The sequence below is a fragment of the Camelus ferus genome, chromosome 8 (genome assembly GCF_009834535.1).
Source record: "Camelus ferus isolate YT-003-E chromosome 8, BCGSAC_Cfer_1.0, whole genome shotgun sequence".
Taxonomy (NCBI): Eukaryota; Metazoa; Chordata; class Mammalia; order Artiodactyla; family Camelidae; genus Camelus; species Camelus ferus.
In genome coordinates this window covers 24551061-24570744 of record NC_045703.1, presented here as the reverse complement: position 1 = coordinate 24570744, position 19684 = coordinate 24551061, and the positions used below count along the sequence as shown (strand labels likewise).

At 34.9% G+C, this 19684-nt stretch overlaps 1 protein-coding gene and 1 non-coding gene across 2 annotated transcripts in view; both read left to right on the top strand.

Moving 5' to 3' along the window:
* Positions 1 to 19684, top strand: part of RNGTT (RNA guanylyltransferase and 5'-phosphatase) — a 183860-nt gene that overhangs the window by 81463 nt on the left and 82713 nt on the right. The window contains exon 10 of the mRNA XM_032484877.1: positions 7775 to 7843. Within this exon, the coding sequence (XP_032340768.1) occupies positions 7775 to 7843 (69 nt within the window). The remainder of the gene's footprint in view (positions 1 to 7774; positions 7844 to 19684) is intronic.
* LOC116665549 lies at positions 8652 to 8790 on the top strand. Its single transcript, XR_004322208.1, has one exon. It is a non-coding gene; the product is annotated as a U4 spliceosomal RNA (small nuclear RNA).

Here is a 19684-nt window from a genome sequence, read left to right as displayed (position 1 = left end):
AGCTCAAGTGTATTTTGTATCTTGTATCTTATATCTGCGATTCCTGAATTCCCCTTAGTTTCTTAAGGTGGAAGTTGTTTCATTGATTTGTAACCTTCTTTTCTAATTAGTAATTTAGTGCAATAAATTTTCCTGTAACAGACGTTAGTTGCATCCCTCATATTTATCTACTGTATTTTCATTTTCATTGTTTGAAATACTTTAACATTTTCCTTATGACTTCTTTTGATTCATGGTTTATATGAAAGTGTTATTAAGTTTCTAAACACTGGAGGATTTAGCAGATATCTTTCTCTTACTGATAATTAATTTAATTCATTATTGTCAGAGAGCATTCTATGACTCTCACCTATAAATGTGTTGTATGCACTTGGAAAAGAAGTGTTTTCTCTGTTGTTGAGTGGAGTGTTCTGTAAAGTGTCAACAAGTTCAGGTTGTTTCGATGTTGTTATAGTCTTCCATATTCTTACTGATTTTGTGTCTACGTGTGTTCTGTAAGTATTTTCAAGACGTCTTTTTACCCCTGCTCCTTGTATCATAGTTCTGTTCCACGTTGCCCCCACCCCTGACCTCCCTACTTTTTCCTTTTTGTATTTCATTTGGAAAAAGTGCTACAGTTTTTTGTTCTTCAAGTTCAGTGATGCTTTCCTTTGTTATATCCAGTCTCCTGATAAGCCCATTATTATCCTTCCCACTGATTGGCATTCTTTTTCTTTGATACTGTGTTTTGTATTTCTTGCATTTCCATTGTGTCATTTTTATAGTTTTCATCTCTTTGCTGAAATTCCACATTTGCTCATGCATGTTTTCCACCTTTTCCTTTAAAATATTAAGTTTATTTTAAAGACTTTGATAATTACAAAATGTGGGCCATCCTTGTGTCTTGTTCTATTGACCGCCTTAACTGTTGAATGCAGGTCTTTTTTTTGGTTTTACGTGTGTATGATAATTTTTTATTGGATGCTGGTCATTTTTTCCTGGTTGAACAGTAGAGACTGAGGTAAATACCGTTGTGCTTAGTACTAGGCATACCTCTCCTTTCAGTTTATTAAGCCTCATTTTGGGGTGGGGGAGGTTAGTGGTTGAAACAGTTTTGTTCTGTATTTGAGATGGGTTTGTATTGCTATATAGTTATCTTCAGGGCCCCAAAGCCTTCAGTAATCCTTAAGCAAATGACTTCTGTTGGTTGAGCTTATTGAGAGGCCTGTAGTGTGAAATGGGTTTTCCCAGTGTTCCTGCTTCACTTGGGCGCTGCTCACCTGTACCACGTGGTGGTCTGTTTTCATGCTGTTGTGTTCTCCCTCATATGTAATTGACAGTTTCTTGGCACTCAATGCCTGACTTGTGGGGACGGTGGAGTTTTCTTAGTTTTCCTCCTCAAGTCCTGGTATTAAGCAGAGCCTGAGCACCTCAGTCTCAGGGATGGGTTTCCCCTCAGTGGGCTGACCTTTCCCTCTTGGCAGCTGAATTTTGCCTTGCATGGGGAGGAAGTTTTGGCAGGAGCAAATTTTTCTGTTTTTTATCGACCTAATATCCATGGACCAAGGCTGTTTCTGGCCCTTTGTATAGCTACAGCCGACTTTATCCTCAGATGGCCTTTGCTTCATATCAGAAGGGTCTGTAAAGGGTTTTATGTCTGTTTGCAACTAAGATGAGGCTTTCTCATCTTTCCTGTCTTGCCCTCAGTCTTTCCTGTGAATCCGAGAAGCCTGGGGAATAGAGCTAGTAAACATGTTTGGATTTCTCTTGTGTTTGGGGCTTCCAGGGATTCTAAACTCGCCCACACTTGGTTTTTAAGAATTGGTCAAACTTTCAGTTTTTCTTTGTACTCACTTTTAGGGCTGCCATTTTTCCCTCCTATGCTTTCCCAAAGGCAATCAGTTCATGTGTCTCATCTTCCTTTGGAGGGGCTTGGGGTTCAGTTTACCTGGTTTACTGTAGACCTCAGCCCTCTAATGGCCTTAAGAAAAGCTATGTTTTTATAGATTATCTGCTTTTTAAAAATGTATTATCAGGTTAGAAGAGGCATTCTCTTGCCATATTTTACATTGCAAGAGTGGAACTTTCCATATAAAAAAGATTATACATCATGACCAAGTGGGGTTCATCCCAGGGACACAAGGCTGGTTCAACATACGCAAATCAATCAGTGTAATACATCACATCAACAAGAGAAAGGACAAAAACCACATGATCATCTCAATCGATGCAGAAAAAGCATTTGATAAAATTCAACACCCATTTATGATAAAAACTCTCACCAAAGTGGGTATAGAGGGAACATATCTCAACATAATAAAAGCTATATATGACAAACCTACAGCCAGCATAGTACTCAACGGTGAAAAACTCAAAAGCTTCCCACTAAAATCTGGGACAAGACAAGGATGCCCACTATCACCACTCCTATTCAACATAGTCCTGGAAGTCCTAGCCACAGCAGTCAGGCAAGAGAAAGAAATAAAAGGGATCCAAATTGGAAAAGAAGAGGTAAAAGTGTCATTATATGCTGATGACATGTTACTATATATAGAAAACCCTAAAAGGTCCACACAAAAGCTACTAGAGCTGATTGAAGAATTCAGCAAGGTAGCAGGTTACAAAATTAACATTCAAAAATCAGTTGCATTTCTTTACACTAACGATAAATCAACAGAAGAAGAAAGTAAAGAAACAATCCCCTTTAAAATAGCACCCAAAGTAATAAAATATCTGGGAATAAATCTAACCAAGGAGGTGAAAGAATTATACACAGAAAACTATAAACCATTGATGAAGGAAATTAAAGAAGACTTTAAAAAATGGAAAGCTATTCCATGCTCTTGGATTGGAAGAATCAATATTGTTAAAATGGTCGCACTGCCCAAGGCAATCTACAGATTTAATGCAATCCCTATCCAATTACCCAGGACATATTTCACAGAACTAGAAAAAATCATAATAAAATTCATATGGAACCATCAAAGACCTAGAATTGCCAAAGCATTACTGAAGAGAAAGAAAGAGGCTGGAGGAATAACTCTCCCAGACTTCAGACAATACTATAGAGCTACAGTCATCAAGACAGCATGGTATTGGTACCAAAACAGACATATAGACCAATGGAACAGAATAGAGAGCTCAGAAATGAACCCACAAACTTTTGGTCAACTCATCTTTGACAAAGGAGGCAAGAATATACATTGGAATAAAGACAGTCTCTTCAGCAAATGGTGTTGGGAAAACTGGACAGCAGCATGTAAAACAATGAAGCTAGAACACTCCCTTACACCATATACAAAAATCAACTCAAAATGGATTAAAGACTTAAACATAAGACAAGATACAATAAACCTCCTGGAGGAAAACATAGGCAAAACATTATCTGACATACATTTAAAAAATTTTCTCCTAGAAGAAATAAAAGCAAGAATAAACAAATGGGACCTAATGAAACTTACAAGCTTCTACACAGCAAAGGAAACCAGAAATAAAACAAGAAGAAAACCTACGGAATGGGAGAAAATTTTTGCAAGTGAAACCGACAAAGGCTTGATCTCCAGAATATATAAGCAGCTGATACGACTCAATAAGAAAAAAATAAACAACCCAATCCAAAAATGGGCAGAAGACCTAAACAAGCAATTCTCCAAGGAAGACATACGAATGATCAAAAAGCGCATGAAAAAATGCTCAATATCACAAATTATCAGAGAAATGCAAATCAAAACTACAATGAGGTATCACCTCACACCAGTCAGAATGGCCGTCATTCAAAAATCCACAAATGACAAATGCTGGAGAGGCTGTGGAGAAAGGGGAACCCTCCTACACTGCTGGTGGGAATGCAGTTTGGTGCAGCCACTATGGAAAACAGTGTGGAGATTCCTCAAAAGACTAGGAATAGACTTACCATATGACCCAGGAATCCCACTCCTGGGCTTGTATCCAGAAGGAAATCTACTTCAGGATGACACCTGCACCCCAATGTTCATAGCAGCACTATTTACAATAGCCAAAACATGGAAACAGCCTAAATGTCCATCAACAGGTGACTGGATAAAGAAGCAGTGGTATATTTATACAATGGAATACTACTCAGCCATAAAAACCGACAACATAATGCCATTTGCAGCAACATGGATGCTCCTGGAGAATGTCATTCTAAGTGAAGTAAGCCAGAAAGAGAAAGAAAAATACCATATGAGATCACTCATATGTGGAATCTAAAAAACAAAAACAAAAACAAACAAACAAAAACAAAGCGTAAATAAAGGACAGAAATAGACTCACAGACAGAGAATACAGACTTGTGGTTACCAGGGGGGTGGAGGGTGGGAAGGGATAGACGGATTTCAAAATTGTAGAATAGACTACACTGTATAGCACAGGGAAATATACACAAAATGTTATGATAACTCACAGAGAAAAAAATGTGACAATGAGTGTGTATATGTCCATGAATAACTGAAAAATTGTGCTGAACAGTGGAATTTCACACAACATTGTAAAATGATTATAAATCATTAAAAAATGTTAAAAAAAAAAGAGTGGAACTTTCCTGTAAACTAGTCTTTTAAAGATAAACTTAAAGGCATTAAGCACTTTACAATTATGAATATAGATCTAAGGAATGGGTGAGGAGGGAAAAAGCTTTGCTAATATTATTCAGTCAGTACTTGTAGCTTGTGATAACATCTGTAGTGACAGTCTCATGTATAATTTGAAGTATGCTGTAACTCAAAGACAGCAGTGAATATGATGGAAATGTGTTAAGTGACTAAGTATTGGCCCTAGTGATAAAGACACTGATATGTAAAGATGCTCATAACAAGTTTGGATAAATTTTCTTTCAGGAATTATAACTAGAAAAAAGCAATATTTAAAATTTAATGTGCTATTTTACATATCTGATTTCTAATCAGAATAAATAAATGAATTATAAATTAACAATTTTAGATTTTTCTCTTTATCCCCGTAAAGCCTTCCCTCCATCACAAGAATTTTACCTCCCTTTCTATGTATCTTATTCATATAGTACATGCTAAAGTACATTTAAAGTTTGTAAGTTTTAAATGATGATTGGAGGACCTATATATGTGGAAAGTTTCAGAAATCTTTGGGGCATTTGCTTCAGAGAGTCACAGACTTTCTTTGGTTATTTTCTCAATTTTAGTTAAAGTCTGATTGAAATCTGTTCTGAGTGATTTTAAATTTTTAAGCTGTCTGACTTGAAACTAGTTACTTAATTTCTCCAGGCCTCAGTTTACTTTTCTGGTGAAGTGAATAATGATATAAAATGCAAAATTATACATCTCATCAGGAGTTGTGTGTTTTGAATGATATACGGTAAGAACTCAGCACAACACCACCTTTTAGGTCTTTAACAAATGATACGTGGTATCATAAATATGGTAAGTCAAGAAAGAAATATTGTCTGGAGTAATCAACAAGGAATAAAAGTGAAAATAAGGAATATTTCTTCTTTTGACCTAAGAAGTTTCATAGTCCCTTAAATTCTCTGATTCTTAGAAAGTTAGAGTAAAATAAAAAATGAAATTACTTTCACTTCTGCAGCAGGTAGCATCATATTATCTAGAGTCTTGCCAGCACTGTACTTTATACTGTTTGTGCACACTTTATATCCAGGGATGGTCCAGTGTATGAATTAGAGAAGTTCGGTCTGAGAATGGAAAAGCTATATTTACTTGTCATAAATGATGTACCTACTATAAAAGAACAAATTGTTTAACCTTTTAGAAATTTTTTAAAAAGATGATTGTGCTATTTGGTTTTCATTGCATCATTCCTCAGCAGCAGGATTTGTGCTATGAATTTAACAGGTTACTTTTTCTTATGTGATGAATTACAAGAAGTATCAATGTTTTAAATTTTTTTCTTGTTTGAACCTTTACTCATCATTATTTCATTTAAAGAAATCAGTACTTTTAATCCGTATTGAATTTTTACTTAGGTAAATTTCCCCCTCAGATGGCTCAGTCATTTGAACCTATGAGCGAATTGGAGATCAATTTCAGATCTGCCCTGAAATTTCTGCCTATTTGGCTAAGCTCTAGATAGTGAGGCTTTAAGAGTCCCAATCTACAAGCTCCCCACTTGCTTAATGTCATAATAAGAGGAAAGAACAAAACAAAACAAAAAAGAAAACATCAAGAGCATTACAGTGAAAAAAATTGTAATAAAATATACATAGTATAAAATTGAGCACTTACCATCTTAAGCATGCATTTCAGTGGCAGTAAGTACATTCACATTGCTGTGCAGCCATTGACGTCATTTATCTCCAGGTCTTTTTCATCTTTCCAAACTGAAGCTCTGTACCCATCAAACACTAGAATATGATTGTGATCATAGATTGTGATTGGATAACACAGCATATCTGAAATTTTGGTGGCCATATTTGAATCCCAGGACCATCCTGAATGTTTGTCAGTTGGCCAGACGCTGGGTAACATGACATTGTTACCTGGCTCTGTGAAAGTATATTCTGTTCTTTTCCGTGAGATGCAGAAACCAGTGTTTAGGCCCTTAGTCAGTGATACACATACTCAATTCTTGAGAATAATAAAAATCTGTGAAAGAGAAGCATTTAAAACTATTTGTTCAGAAGTAATTAGACAGCATTGGGCCTGGAACTCCACTCTTCAGTAGATAGTGGCATTGAAAACACTGTTTGTATTTCATAATGTGTATTCCCTGCAATGCAATTTTTGCTTGAAAAAATATGAAAAAGACAAAAAATGAGACAGAAGTAGGGAAAAAAAAGAAAAGTTAAATTTTTTTTCTGCTTGAGGGTTTAGGGAAAACATAGATAATGCATTTTGGGGCAACAGTCCCCATGTCTGAGCTAGCTTGTGGTTACAGATTCTCAGAACATCCCCCACCCCTCCACCTATCCCAGGCAGGATACTCCACTCCTTCCTTTTTTGTATACGTTTATTTTTATTCTTTATTTATTACTCCCCAGAGTTTCTACATTCATTTTAGTCTTGACCTCTGTGTCTTCCTTCCTTTTATGCTGGCTCAGCTTCATGCATTTACAAATATGTTTTATAACTGGAAATTTGTACCTTTTGACCACTTTTGTAACATAAATAAGTACTAGGAATCTAATGTGCAACATGATTAATATAATTAATGCTCCTTATGTTATATATGAAAGTTGTTAAGAGAATAAATCCTGAGTTCTCATCACAAGGAAGAAACACGTATTTTAATTTTGTATCTATATGAGATGATGGATGTTCACTAAAGTACTGTGGAAATCATTTCAGGTATTTAAGTCAGATCATTATGCTGTACACCTTAAACTTACACAGTGCTGTGTGCTAATTATATCTTAACTGGAAGAAGAAAAAAAATTTTTTTTTCATTTGAGCTGAATTTAAACTCTTTTTTAAAAATTGAAGTACAGTCAGTGTGTCAATCTCTGGTGTACAGCACAATGTCCCAGTCATACATATACATACATATATTTGTTTTCATATAAAAATACGTTTTTAATATTTTATCCATCATTTTGTTTGTTGTAGTTTGGACTATCAGGATATCTAGCCTGCCGTGTGGAATGGAAATCTTCATATATTTTTAAAAAACTTAACAATATATTCACCTAGACCCCTCTGGTTCACCCCTCTCTCCCATTTTGTATTTCAGTTTTTAAAATTTATGTATTAAGAAGTTCTTAGAAAGCATACAAAAAATTAAAAAAACTTTTAAGGTGATTTATGTATTGATTATTGCCTTTCTAAAAGTATGTGTGTTTATTTTACAGCTACTTGAAGGAAATTTTGCCAAAGAAGTTAGCCATGAAATGGATGGACTCATTTTTCAGCCCATTGGAGTAAGTTCATTTGTCTGTGTGTGTGTGTGTGTGTGTGTGTGTATGTGTGTGTGCATGTGTGTGTTAAGTACATTTTCCTTAGATATATTTACTTAGGATTAATTACTGCTACAATCACTGCTTTTCTTAAAACAAATTGTTCATTATAAAATATTTCATATATACTAATTATAATAATAAAATGAACAGTTGTTTGCTTTTAACTTAGCTTAAGAAATTAGTATCACTGATCATAATTTTAAAGGAAGTTATTAGTCTTTTAATACAATTAGTTTTCTTACTGTTCTTGCAAAATGAATGTTACTTTGTTTCTTCACTAGAACTATACCAACAACCTTACATAAATGCTTATTCCTTTCTGTAGCCTAATATATCTTTAAGTATTACTGTTTTTAAAACCTCATTTTGCTATGGATGAGTAAAATTCAAAGAGTTATCAATACTTGAAGAAAGATAGAATTCTTAGAGTATTTATTCCATGTCAGATTTCTGAAACTCACTGAAAAACTTTCACCAGCTTAATGGTCAAATTATGTATTTGGAGTAAGCTATGTTTTACTCTGGTAAAGTTTCTTACCCTCTGCACATAATTCGTTGCTGTGGGGAGCTCTCCTGTATGTAGCAGGAAGTTTTGCAGCATCCTTGGTCTATACTTCGTAAATGGTAGTATTACCTCTCCCTCTCACCCCTCCAGGTTGTGATAACCAAAAATATATACATTCACTGCTTTATTTCCCCTGAAGAGCAAATTTGCCTTCAGTTGAGAACCTGTGCTCAATAGGGCAGTGTTTCTTAAAACTGTGACCCGAGCTTTTTGCAGTGGCAGTATGGTAGCCAATGATGTTTATCCGAGGTGCAATTATTGCTAATTGAAAACTTTCCCAATACCCACCATGGTGCCTTGAAATATAGTCAGCGTTGGCAGTTTTTGACAGTCTCTATGGAGACTGAAAAAAAAAAAAAACCCCAATAGAAACAAAAAACAAAACTGTGGCCTGTGGACAAGGAACATTAGCACCACCCAGAAAGTTGTTATAAATGTCATTCACCCCAGACCTACTGATGACAAACTCTGGGAATGGAGTCCAGCAATTTGTGCTTTAACAAGCATCTCCAAGTGACTCTGATGCATGTTCAGATATGAGAACCACTGGTCTTATAGGAAAGAGATGTATTGCATGTGCCACACCTTGTCATATGCTGCATTTTACCTTCACTAACTATCCTTAGACATTAGGGTATGAGCTAGTTGTGAAGTTATATAGAGAGACATCAAACTGGGTACCTGGAGAAAAACTAATATTTTTGAACACTGTGTATTAAACACTATGTTACATATGCTTTACATGTATAGTAAAACTCTGCTATTATGCAAATTTACATGTAATGTGATATGTGATTGGCTCTTGTCTTCCTCCCAGCCCGTCATGCTAAACAGGTGGAGGGAACATCTTCTCTGGTCGAAGGGGGAGGAGATGGGCAAGTGTTAGAGGCTGGGGACAGAAATTGTAATAAGTGCTGTTTTAGGAAGAGAGAGTTAGTTAGATCTTTTAGTTCCAGTGTTTTCCAGGTCTAATCTCTGTGGGTTGAAAGAAATAAAATTTAATTATAACAGTAATTACAGTAAGTTTCATTGTGTTAAACTCATGGTTCAGACCCATGCATATATGAGATTTTGGTATGTGTAAGAGAAGTGGCCTTGTGATGTGTCTAGTGTAGTCAGTTGATTTATTAGTCTCTTCCCGTTCCAGTAACCGCACGTGTTAGTACAGTGACTCTGTAATTGACATCTGCTAAGGCAAGTCCCCCTGTTCTTTGCCAGGCTTTTCTTAAGTATTTGTGGGCATTTGGTTTAACACAAGTTTCAATCAGTTTGTCAGGTTACCCAAAAATTCTTCTTGGAAGTTTAATTGGAAATGCTTTGAATTTAGATTAATATGGAGAAAATCAGTGTGTTTAAAATGTTAAGTCATCTTCTCAATAAATAAGGTAGAGCTCTTATCAGGTCTTTTTCTGTTCTCTAATATAGTTTAAGTTTTTAATTGTTGTTGTTAGTCTAATTTCTAGATACTTATTATTTCCTGTTTTTATAGTAAACGGTATTTTTTAAAATTTGGTACTTCTACTGTACCTGCCACATTGTTGAGTGATTTATTTTGTTGATTCAACACTCTTGCTGAACAACCTTAGTTCTAATAATTGTCTAATTTTATATATTGGTCAGGACCTCTAGTACTGGCTTAAACATGACTCTCATTGGATGGAGGAGCAGGAGACATTTATACCTCAAAAGTTATATGACTAAATTTTCTCCATTAAGTATAGTTTTGGTAGATTTCTATTGGATACCTTTTATCATGTTAAGAAATTTTTGGTTTTAACAAAGATTTTACAGAGGTTTTTGTTTTTGTTTTCCAATCATAAGTAACAGGTTTTGGGAGTTAACAGATGTCTTTCCTGATCCATTGAAATTATCATGTCATATTCCATTTAATGAATTTCATGTAGTAAATTATAATGATTTTCTCATGTTGATCCATCCTTGCATTCTGGGAATTCTTAATAAGAGAGAATAAACTCTTACTCTTATTTTACTTTCCTAAAACCAATATATCTTCTACATGGAAGTTTAGACAGTTGCAATAGTTAAAATAGACTTTTTATGAATTTTATTAATATCACTATTACATGACTGTGTATCTCTTAATTTTTTTTCTCCTGCCATCATTTCAATAGACTTTTCATGTTTAGATACTTTACTTCCTAGAATATTAAGATTATATGGTATGTGGAAAGGCTCTGAAAGGGTCACATTTTGTTCATCAGGGCACATGCCAGTTTCTTTTTAATTTAGTGTAACAGATACTTAAATTAGTGTATAACTGCAAAAGACTCACTTCATTAAGAAAAAATGATTCACAACTGCCTATTTTGGTAAAGTTTAATCGATGATACAGCACTATACTATACTGTACTACTGTTTAGTACTCCTTTTCAGTTTCCATGAAGTTTTAATGATTTCAGTCTTTATTTCTTGAAATGTTTCATTTGTAATTGTAATTTCTTATGATAAATTTTTGGCTAGTTTCTTATTTCTTAAAGGTACATTTTACCCACTTTAATTCTCTTAATTTTTACCACCAGTATTACATCTTTCATAGTGTTTGCAGTGTGCCCTTTAGTGGGAGGGAGTTCAGTGTTAGTGGATGAAATGGCATCTGGCTGTAAGAAGGATGTGGTTGATACTAAGTTACATGTCTGTCCATTCTATTTAATCCAGTGATTCTTTTTGCATTCCTACTGTACTTGTGTTAAATCTTCTAAAGGGTATTCTGAGTATATGATATATTGACGCTGCCCTCCAGAACGGGCTTCATTTTAGCATGACTCCGTTCTGGGTAAGCAGGAGGCAATTTTCTCACTCATACACAGACTTTCATTATATTCAGCTTTGTAGCCTTTGTTATTTTTTCATGATTTTGCTTTTGCAATTCAGCCTGACTTTTCTGTTGTTACTGTGTCCTGACTTTAGGCCCCATCACAGGAGTGGTCTTGTGTATTCCATTTTCAAACTTTTGATTTGCCAAAGCCAGCGGTGAGACTGTACCTAGCTTCTGTGGAGAGATTTATGACTTTTCTACCTCTTATAAAAAGTGAAAATAAAAGTTTTCATTAAATAGATGATCTTTTTTTAAATTTAAGTATAGTCAGTTACAATGTGTCAATTTCTGGTATCCAGCACAATGTCCCAGTCATACATATACATATGTATATTTGTTTTCATATTCTTTTTCATTAAAGGTTATTACAGGATACTGTGCTATACAGAAGAAATTTGTTTATCTATTTTTGTATATAGTGGTTAACATTTGCAAATCTCAAACTCCCAAATTTATCCATTTCTACCCCTTTGCCTGAACCATAAGATTGTTTATGGTGTCTTGTGAGTCTGTTTCTTTTGTAGGTAAGTTTATTAGTGTCCTCTTTTTTCCTTCCCTTCCCTTCCCTTCCCTTCCCTTCCCTTCCCTTCCCTTCCCTTCCCTTCCCTTCCCTTCCCTTCCCTCTTTTCTCTTTTCTCTTTTCTCTTTTCTGTTTTCTCTTCTCTTCTCTTCTCTTCTCTTCTCTTTCTTCCTTTCTTCCTTTCTTTTTCTTTCCTTCTTCCTTTTTTTCTTTCTTTCTTTCTTATTCCACATATGAATGATATCATATGGTATATTTCTTTCTCTTTCTGGCTTACTTCCCTTAGAATGATGATCTCTAGGTCCATCCATGTGACTGCAAGTGGCATTATTTTATTCTTTTTTATGACCCGAGTAGTATTCCATTGGATAAATATATGCCACAACTTCTTTATCCAGTCATCTGTCAGTGGACATTTATGTTACTTCTATGTCTTGCCTATTGTATATAGTGCTGCTATGAACATTGGGGTGCATGTATCTTTTCAAATAAGAGTCTCCTCTAGGTATATGCCCAGGAGTAAGATTGCAGGATCATATGGTTGTCTGTTTTTAGTTTTTTGAGGAATCTCTATACTAGTTTCCATAACGACTGCACCAAACTGCATTCCTACCAGCAGTGTAGGAGGGTTCCCTTTTCTTCACACTCCATCCAACATTTATCATTTGTGGACTTTTTAATGATGGCCATTCTGACTGATATGAGGTGATTAAATAAATGATCTTGACTAGCAATGTTAAACACCATATTTATGATATCCTGATAAAGAAAGTAGAGTTTAAGATTTTTTTTTTAATAATTCATGACTCTTACAATTTCTATTTGTGACTTTCAAAAAAAGAATACTTAAGCTTTTCTCTCACCTCATTCTTTGAAATTGAAACCACTGTACTTAGATGTTGTCATCAAGTTCCTTTTCTTTACCAAGTGAAATGGACTTTTTATGATTGTTATTGCATATTCAAAAGAAAGACCTTAATTTTCCTTTTCAGCCACTCTAAGTCTTCTGTGTGAGGAGGTGAGAAGACAGTTGATTACAGACAGGTGTAGCTTCCAGTGGTGGGAGGAGATACGATTTTAAATGGTCCAGAGACAGGGCATTAATGATATTTGCATTACATGATGAGAATTTAGTCCTGTTTCAGTTTTTTTATTCATTCTCTCAGTTTATAAAGAGAAAGTGTATTTATTTCTAGTTTTTAATATCTAAGGCTTGCTAATCTTTCCCTTTTCAACAAGATGAGTGTGAACTTAGTTTTACACTGTTCAAAAGGCAACATTCTCTGCTGGGTTGATTCATTTCCATCGTATCTAATATTTAAGACTACTTATTTAGGGTAAAGGATACCATTTTCTATGTTTGGTATAAATGGTATATGTATACCATTTGGTATAAAGTTTCCTGAATATCTTGCAGGGGGGAGGCATTTTTCAGCCTACCACAATTATCCAGCTTTATATGGCATTTCCAGTTAATAGTCATAGACCCTAATACCCCATGTAATGTCTTATTCTGTCCTTGTAAGATTTGTAAGTTACCTTCCTTCCATAGGGTTTCTATTTAAAAGCAAGTTCTGAATGAGAAATTTAGGACCCTTGTTTAGTCCAAGAACTTTTTAATGTAAAAAATTACCAACATTTCTAAATTTTTCTTCTGGGGAAGTCTAAAATCTTGATGGACTCAACTTTAATAATTAAGTGCAGGCAGGTTAAGTAATAGACTCTTACGACAAAATACAGTGTATTAGAGGTAACCTGTGTTTTTTGTCATGTTAAAATATAATTTTTTCCACCCTTTATTTTTGAACTGGAGGATATCCAAGTATTAGAATCTATAGTTCTTTTCTCTGGAATTTTTCAGCCTGTGCAGAGACCAACCCTCTAGTCTTTGCTTGGTGGTATTTGCCTGGGTGTTCGCATTCTTGGAATTGAGAAGATAAAGGGGCAAGTGTGTGCTTTTCTGTAGGTAAACTCTTCATTTAGCTCTCTGAAGTTTCACTTTTCCTCTTCTGTGATTCTTGAATCTTCTGGAATGGAGCTTCTGTCCTTCAGTTTTTCCATAGAAGAAACATACCTCCTGCCTTTTTCCCAGGTTGGGAGGGAACCTAGAGGTTTAAATGCTCCTTATACAGATTTTCACCCAGTCTTCTGTTTCCAGTATGAGGCGCACAATCTACCCCCCACCCCATGTCCCTTGCAGCCTTGTCTGTATCCGTTCTTCTGTGACCGCAGCATGCATTCCTCTGCCTTGGCATCCTTCTCTGCAGGCACTTAGTATCCAGTTTTCTTTGCTCTTTTCTCTGTTAACTTCTGCATCTACTTTCTGTCTTTCAAAAATTCAACATGCTGTTTTTTGCTGTTGTCTTCTCTCCTATTTTTCCTTTTCTATTGGTACCTCTTTTCTGTAAGTCCCATTTAGGGAGGTTTCAAATCAAAGTGGATATAAATGCACATGTTTAATTCACCACATTTATCAGAAAATCCCCCAGACTTCTCACAATGTGGTGTTGCATCTGTTGGCTTCCTTGAGCCAACAATTCAAATAAATGAAGAAAGGGACTATTTTGAGTGACCAGACTCACCAGTGATCTGAGTGAGTCTATATAAAGTGGAGAGAAAGTCCTGGTCAGGGGTGGGCAAAGCTTGATTTTTAATCGCAGTCCATTCTCTAATACCACAGAAATATTCCAAAAGCAAATGAATGGCAAAAAATGAGGATTCCTGGTACATCTACTTGTGAAAAAACTCCTTGGCCTACATTTGTTTGGTGCTGGTTACATAAAAATTAGCAAGAAGTTAATTCTGCTCCATTATATTAATTACAGTGAGTGAACTAAAGTTGAACAAAAGGTAGAAGATATTACTGCTGATTTAAAAAAAAAGGAAAAAATATCCTGGCAAAATATTGAAGAGCAGTGATAAAGGTGCTATATTGAAGTGATGATTCTGTAGAGGGCAAAACCCCAAACACCAACTTAGATTTTGTTTACCTTTTGATTTAAAGTTCAGTTTTTCAGAGACAACCTTGTAACACATTCAGAATGTCACTTAGCTTGTTACTTTTATAAGAAAAAGGAAAAGCAAAGTTGATCGATGATATATTCAGGAAAATTAAGTTTAGGATATTTCTTCGTGTTTATAAAGAAATGTACCAGAATTTGATATTTACTAAAATGCAAAGCAGCCATTAATTATCATGAAAGCCTCAGTTTAAAAAAAAAGTAGGTTAAATTGCATTTATAGAATTATGGAAAATTGGAGCTGAAAAGCACTTGAAGATTCTCTAGCCCAGTGGTTTCAAAACATGAATTTTCAAAGTTCTGGGTTTCCGTGAACTGCCTTGGGACCACGTGCAGGGATAGGTTACTAGGGGAGCATTCTGTTTATATCACAGTAGCCCTGATTTATTTCTTTTATGTAGTATACTTCTAGATAAGATTGTGGTTTAAAAAGGGCTTCACCCAAGTAAATACCATTGGAATCAGTTGCTTTTTTGAAAGGTCACCAGTGATCTTTCTTCATTGCAAAATCAAGATAATTTTTCAGCCCCTTTCTCACTTGATCATCTAAATGGCAGTCTACCCTGCTGTCCACGCTTCCCTGAGATACTCTCTTACATGGCGTCTGTGATATTACAGGCTCCTGATTCCTTCTAGTCTTGGGCCGTTTCTTCTGTCTCATTCAGGCTCTGCATCTTCTACTAGCCATTGAGGTTTGGAGTTTCTCAAGGCTCAGTGTGCTGGACCTTAATTCTTTCTCCTGCTCTGCTTTCTCCCTAGAAATCTCATCCACACCCGTGGCTTTAGTTATCTCTTGTCAGCCTGTGCCTCAGATTTTCGATTTCTATTTAAGCTCCAGATTTGTATATCTAATTGCCTACCCTGATATTACCTTATACATTTCTCAAAAACACCAGAAGCTCAATATCCTTGAAAGCTGAACTCCATCTCTACTCCCCAAACAAGCCAACACACAAACTACAAAACAGTCCTTTCCCAACATTTTCTACCTCTGTTACTTAAATGCAGTTACTTGAATGAGAAGTCCAGATGTCATCTTCGACACCTTTCCCCTCTTTTATCCCTTTAATCCATCTCCAAGTCTTGCTTTGTTTCCTAAATATCTCTTAAATTATTCCCGTTTCTCTTCACTACCACCGCCACAACTCCAGTCTGACTTGTCATTCATTGCCTGTTTTCCTGGACCACTGGAGTGGCGTCCTAACTGGTCCTGCAGCATCCTTCTTTGTCACCCTCCAGTCCTATCTCCATACTACATCCAGAGTGATCGTTGCTCTTAATCTCTGGTAATTTCCCCTTGCTTTCAGGTTAAAGACCAAAGATTAGAAACCAGTTAACTCTATTACATGCTGCCTTTTGGTTTCCCCTTGTGTTTTGCTGTTGATACAAAAATAACTCATTTTTATTTAAAGGTGACTTACTTATATTACTTCATTCATAAATAGTGTTTAAAAAATTGAACTGTAAGTTATACTTGACAAATATTAAATATTAATATTAAATATTTTGAGAAAATTGGGTATTTTCTTCAAAGAAGAAATTGGTGGTTTATTATATTATAAACCTATATTCTTTCTAAGATTTAAAGCTCAAATTTAGTTCAAACTGAAGTGATCATCTTTAAAAAGAAGCATTTTCAAATTGAATTTTCCATCTGGTTATTAGTCTATACCATAAACTAGATAAGTTTTATTAGACTCTTATATATAAGGTTTTCAGTTTTACATTTTATTGACATTTTGAATTGCTAATCTTTTGTGGTTTGCAACCTGAAAATGAATATTTTAAGATGGCCATTTGGCATTTTAATATACTATAGGTAGTAGATCTTTTACTTGACAGCTATTAGATCTTTCAATTTAATTTACAAAGTTGATAATACTTATTGGTTTACTAGCTTTTAGAAGAGGGTTTTAATGATTTATGTAGCATGGTAAATTTTTATTTGTGGTAATAACTGATTAATTTCTAACTTTTAAAAATCATGTTTGATTTTATTTTTGTCATCTGGAGACACATGTTTCTAGATAGGAATTTTTGTGCCATTAATAATCCCTCACTATGAAATAAAAAGTGAATTATATGTAATGAATTATAAAATAGAGGTGGTAATAAAACTTGAAATATTTTCTTTGTTTTATTAAAAAAGACTTTTTCTTGTTTTATCTGCCAGCTATATTGTGATTAGTAAAGCATATAATTGTTGCTATATTGAGTCTAGACTATTTACTCTCAAGCATTAGTGATTTTTTTTTTTATGTTTTCATCACTATCTTGATTTTCTGTAAGGTGGGTCAGCTTGATTTTATGTCTCACACATTAATCAGTTTGCATGTAAATTGAGTCAGCTTTGATTTTAATATTGCTTCCTTGTGAAATATTAATGTTTTTATTAAATCTTTACTACTGCCAGGTATATTGAATGTTATGGATAGATTGTAAAATGAAAATTGGAATTAGTCTAATGCCTTGTCTTGAAGTACATGACGAATTAGAGTGGTTTTCCTCTGTAGCAGAGATGATGTTACCATGGTGAGAGCTTCTGTTGCCATGACATTTGCTTGCATATTTTGATAGGTCTTCAGTTGAAGAAGGGCTCTGTTTCCTGGCAGACTGGAAAAGTGTCATTCTATCTTTTCCCCAAGTATGTTATTTTTTATTGAAAAATAAATAATAATTTCCAAGGAATTGTAATAGTGAACTGCCAAGAAAGAAAATACACCTTGTTTATTTAAAAATTTTTTTCTTGTTCAACTTTTGGAAGACAGCAAAATATTCTTAGCTTGTTTTGTGTAAGGAAGAGAAAGCAGAAGAATATTATTGTTCTGGTTTTCTTAATAAATAAAGCATTTGCTTTTCCATCAAGTTTCATTGACAAAATAAACAGCTAAAGATGAATAACTTGTAATCATTCTTAACTGGATGTAGATACATAATGTTACTGTACAACAAAAAGACACTGATGATGATGCTGTATTGGTAGCATAGAAAAGGAGAAATAAGTATAAATAAAGACTCTACAAAAATGAAAGAATCTGTGAATTCCAAGAGGATAAAGTACAAAAATCAATTTTCATTTAATTAATACATATTAAACACAGTGAATTAAGGATAGTTCCTTTTTATTGATAACTTACATTTAATGTTGCAACGTTAATGGTAGATATTTTTTAAAAATTGTATTTTACAGTGGTATATTCTTAATTTTAACTTATCTTCTCATAGTTTATGCATTTATAGGCAGATACAAATTTGTTAATACATTATTATTTCCACTCCACTTTTCAAGGAAGGTAGCACATTATTTTGCACTGTGCTTTTCAGGACTTGTCCAGCCAAATATTTTAATGTGTATTTTGTTAGTGTTCTAATTTGAGCATCACGAGACATTTTAGAATCAGCAGAAAGATGGGGCTTATTATTGATATCTCCCATCCCTTAAGCTTGTGGCAGTTTGGACTTGTAGAAGGACATATTTAAAAACATACGTTTTGTCAATGTAGAATGAATTTTCCTTTTGTTGTCGAAGTTCATTGATAACTTCAGTGGCGCTTTTTACTGGTAGACCAATTCATTTTGTAAAAGCTGCAAATTGAAATATTCTATAATGAGTACATCTTGACACAAGCTGTTTCTTCTGCAGCAAACTGTTTTCTTTCTTCCTGTATTACTCCCATTCATCCTTTGAATATCAAATTAAGTATGGCTTCTTTGGGGAAGCCCGGCTGACTAGGTGAGTGTGACTCTCCCCTGTGCTCTTACAATGCTCTTCTTCATACCGGCACTAGGAGCATTGAAAATTATTTCAGTGATACTCCGCAGCACAAATTAGCAAAAAGAGAGGGTATCGTAGTTGATATAGAAAGTAATGAGGCTGCAGATGTTACTTGTATCTAGAGTTTGATCCACTATCAGTAGACTGCTTTTATTCAGACTTGTGTCTGCCAGGGAAGAGGAGTAACTCTGGGAGAATCTGCTAGCTCTAAAAGTTAATGGAATTTTATACCAGATGGCAGTAGTCCCGGATATTCCTGAGTTTTTAGAATCTATTAGCTCATTCCTTCATCTAATAAATTGGGTGTCTGCTATGTGTCATACACATTGCTGAGTTTTGGTAATAATAAAAGTGGATAAAGGCAGGGTTTCTGCCCTTAAAGGGCTTACACTGTATGAAGACCCTTAACACAGCAGCAAGGTGAGATGAGTGCAGGCCAATGGATGATGGAGGCACTTTGGTGGGTCCAGAGTACACCAGGGTGCATTGGGAGATAAGGTCTGTGCTCAAGATAGGACAGGGAACTTGATTCAATAGACTTCCGCGGTGCCTGAGTGGTCGAGATTAGGTAAGTCTTGGTTTAGGCACTGAAGTTTATTAGGTTGTCTGAGCTCTCTTTTCCCACTAGCCAGGGCCTTGCCAGTTGCTTCCCCGCCTACTCACCACGCCAAACAGAATTAGACTAAAAGTACAACTGACTTAAAATTGGTTCCCTTTGGAACAGTTTATAATATCTCATGAAGTCATCTAACCCAACCTTTCATCATTTGCTTTTGGACAAATGATATATTTTATTTTGTTAATGGTAGAAAGATTTCACTATTATTGTGATTTGGGAATTATTTGGACAAGTCTAACCATTTGGTTATCAATTTGTGTATCTGTAAAAAGAGGGAGTTTACTGCTTGTTTTCAGTGTCCCTTATCTTTCTAGTATTCTTACTCAGTGTATTAACTGATCTTGATACTAACTGGATATTTTCATGTAATCTGTCTTTATCTCTGTTTCCTTATTGGTTAAAATTTAAAATCACTAGTAGTTCTGTGGAACTGCCCAGATAAACTAAAGCTGAAGTTTCAGAAGTCT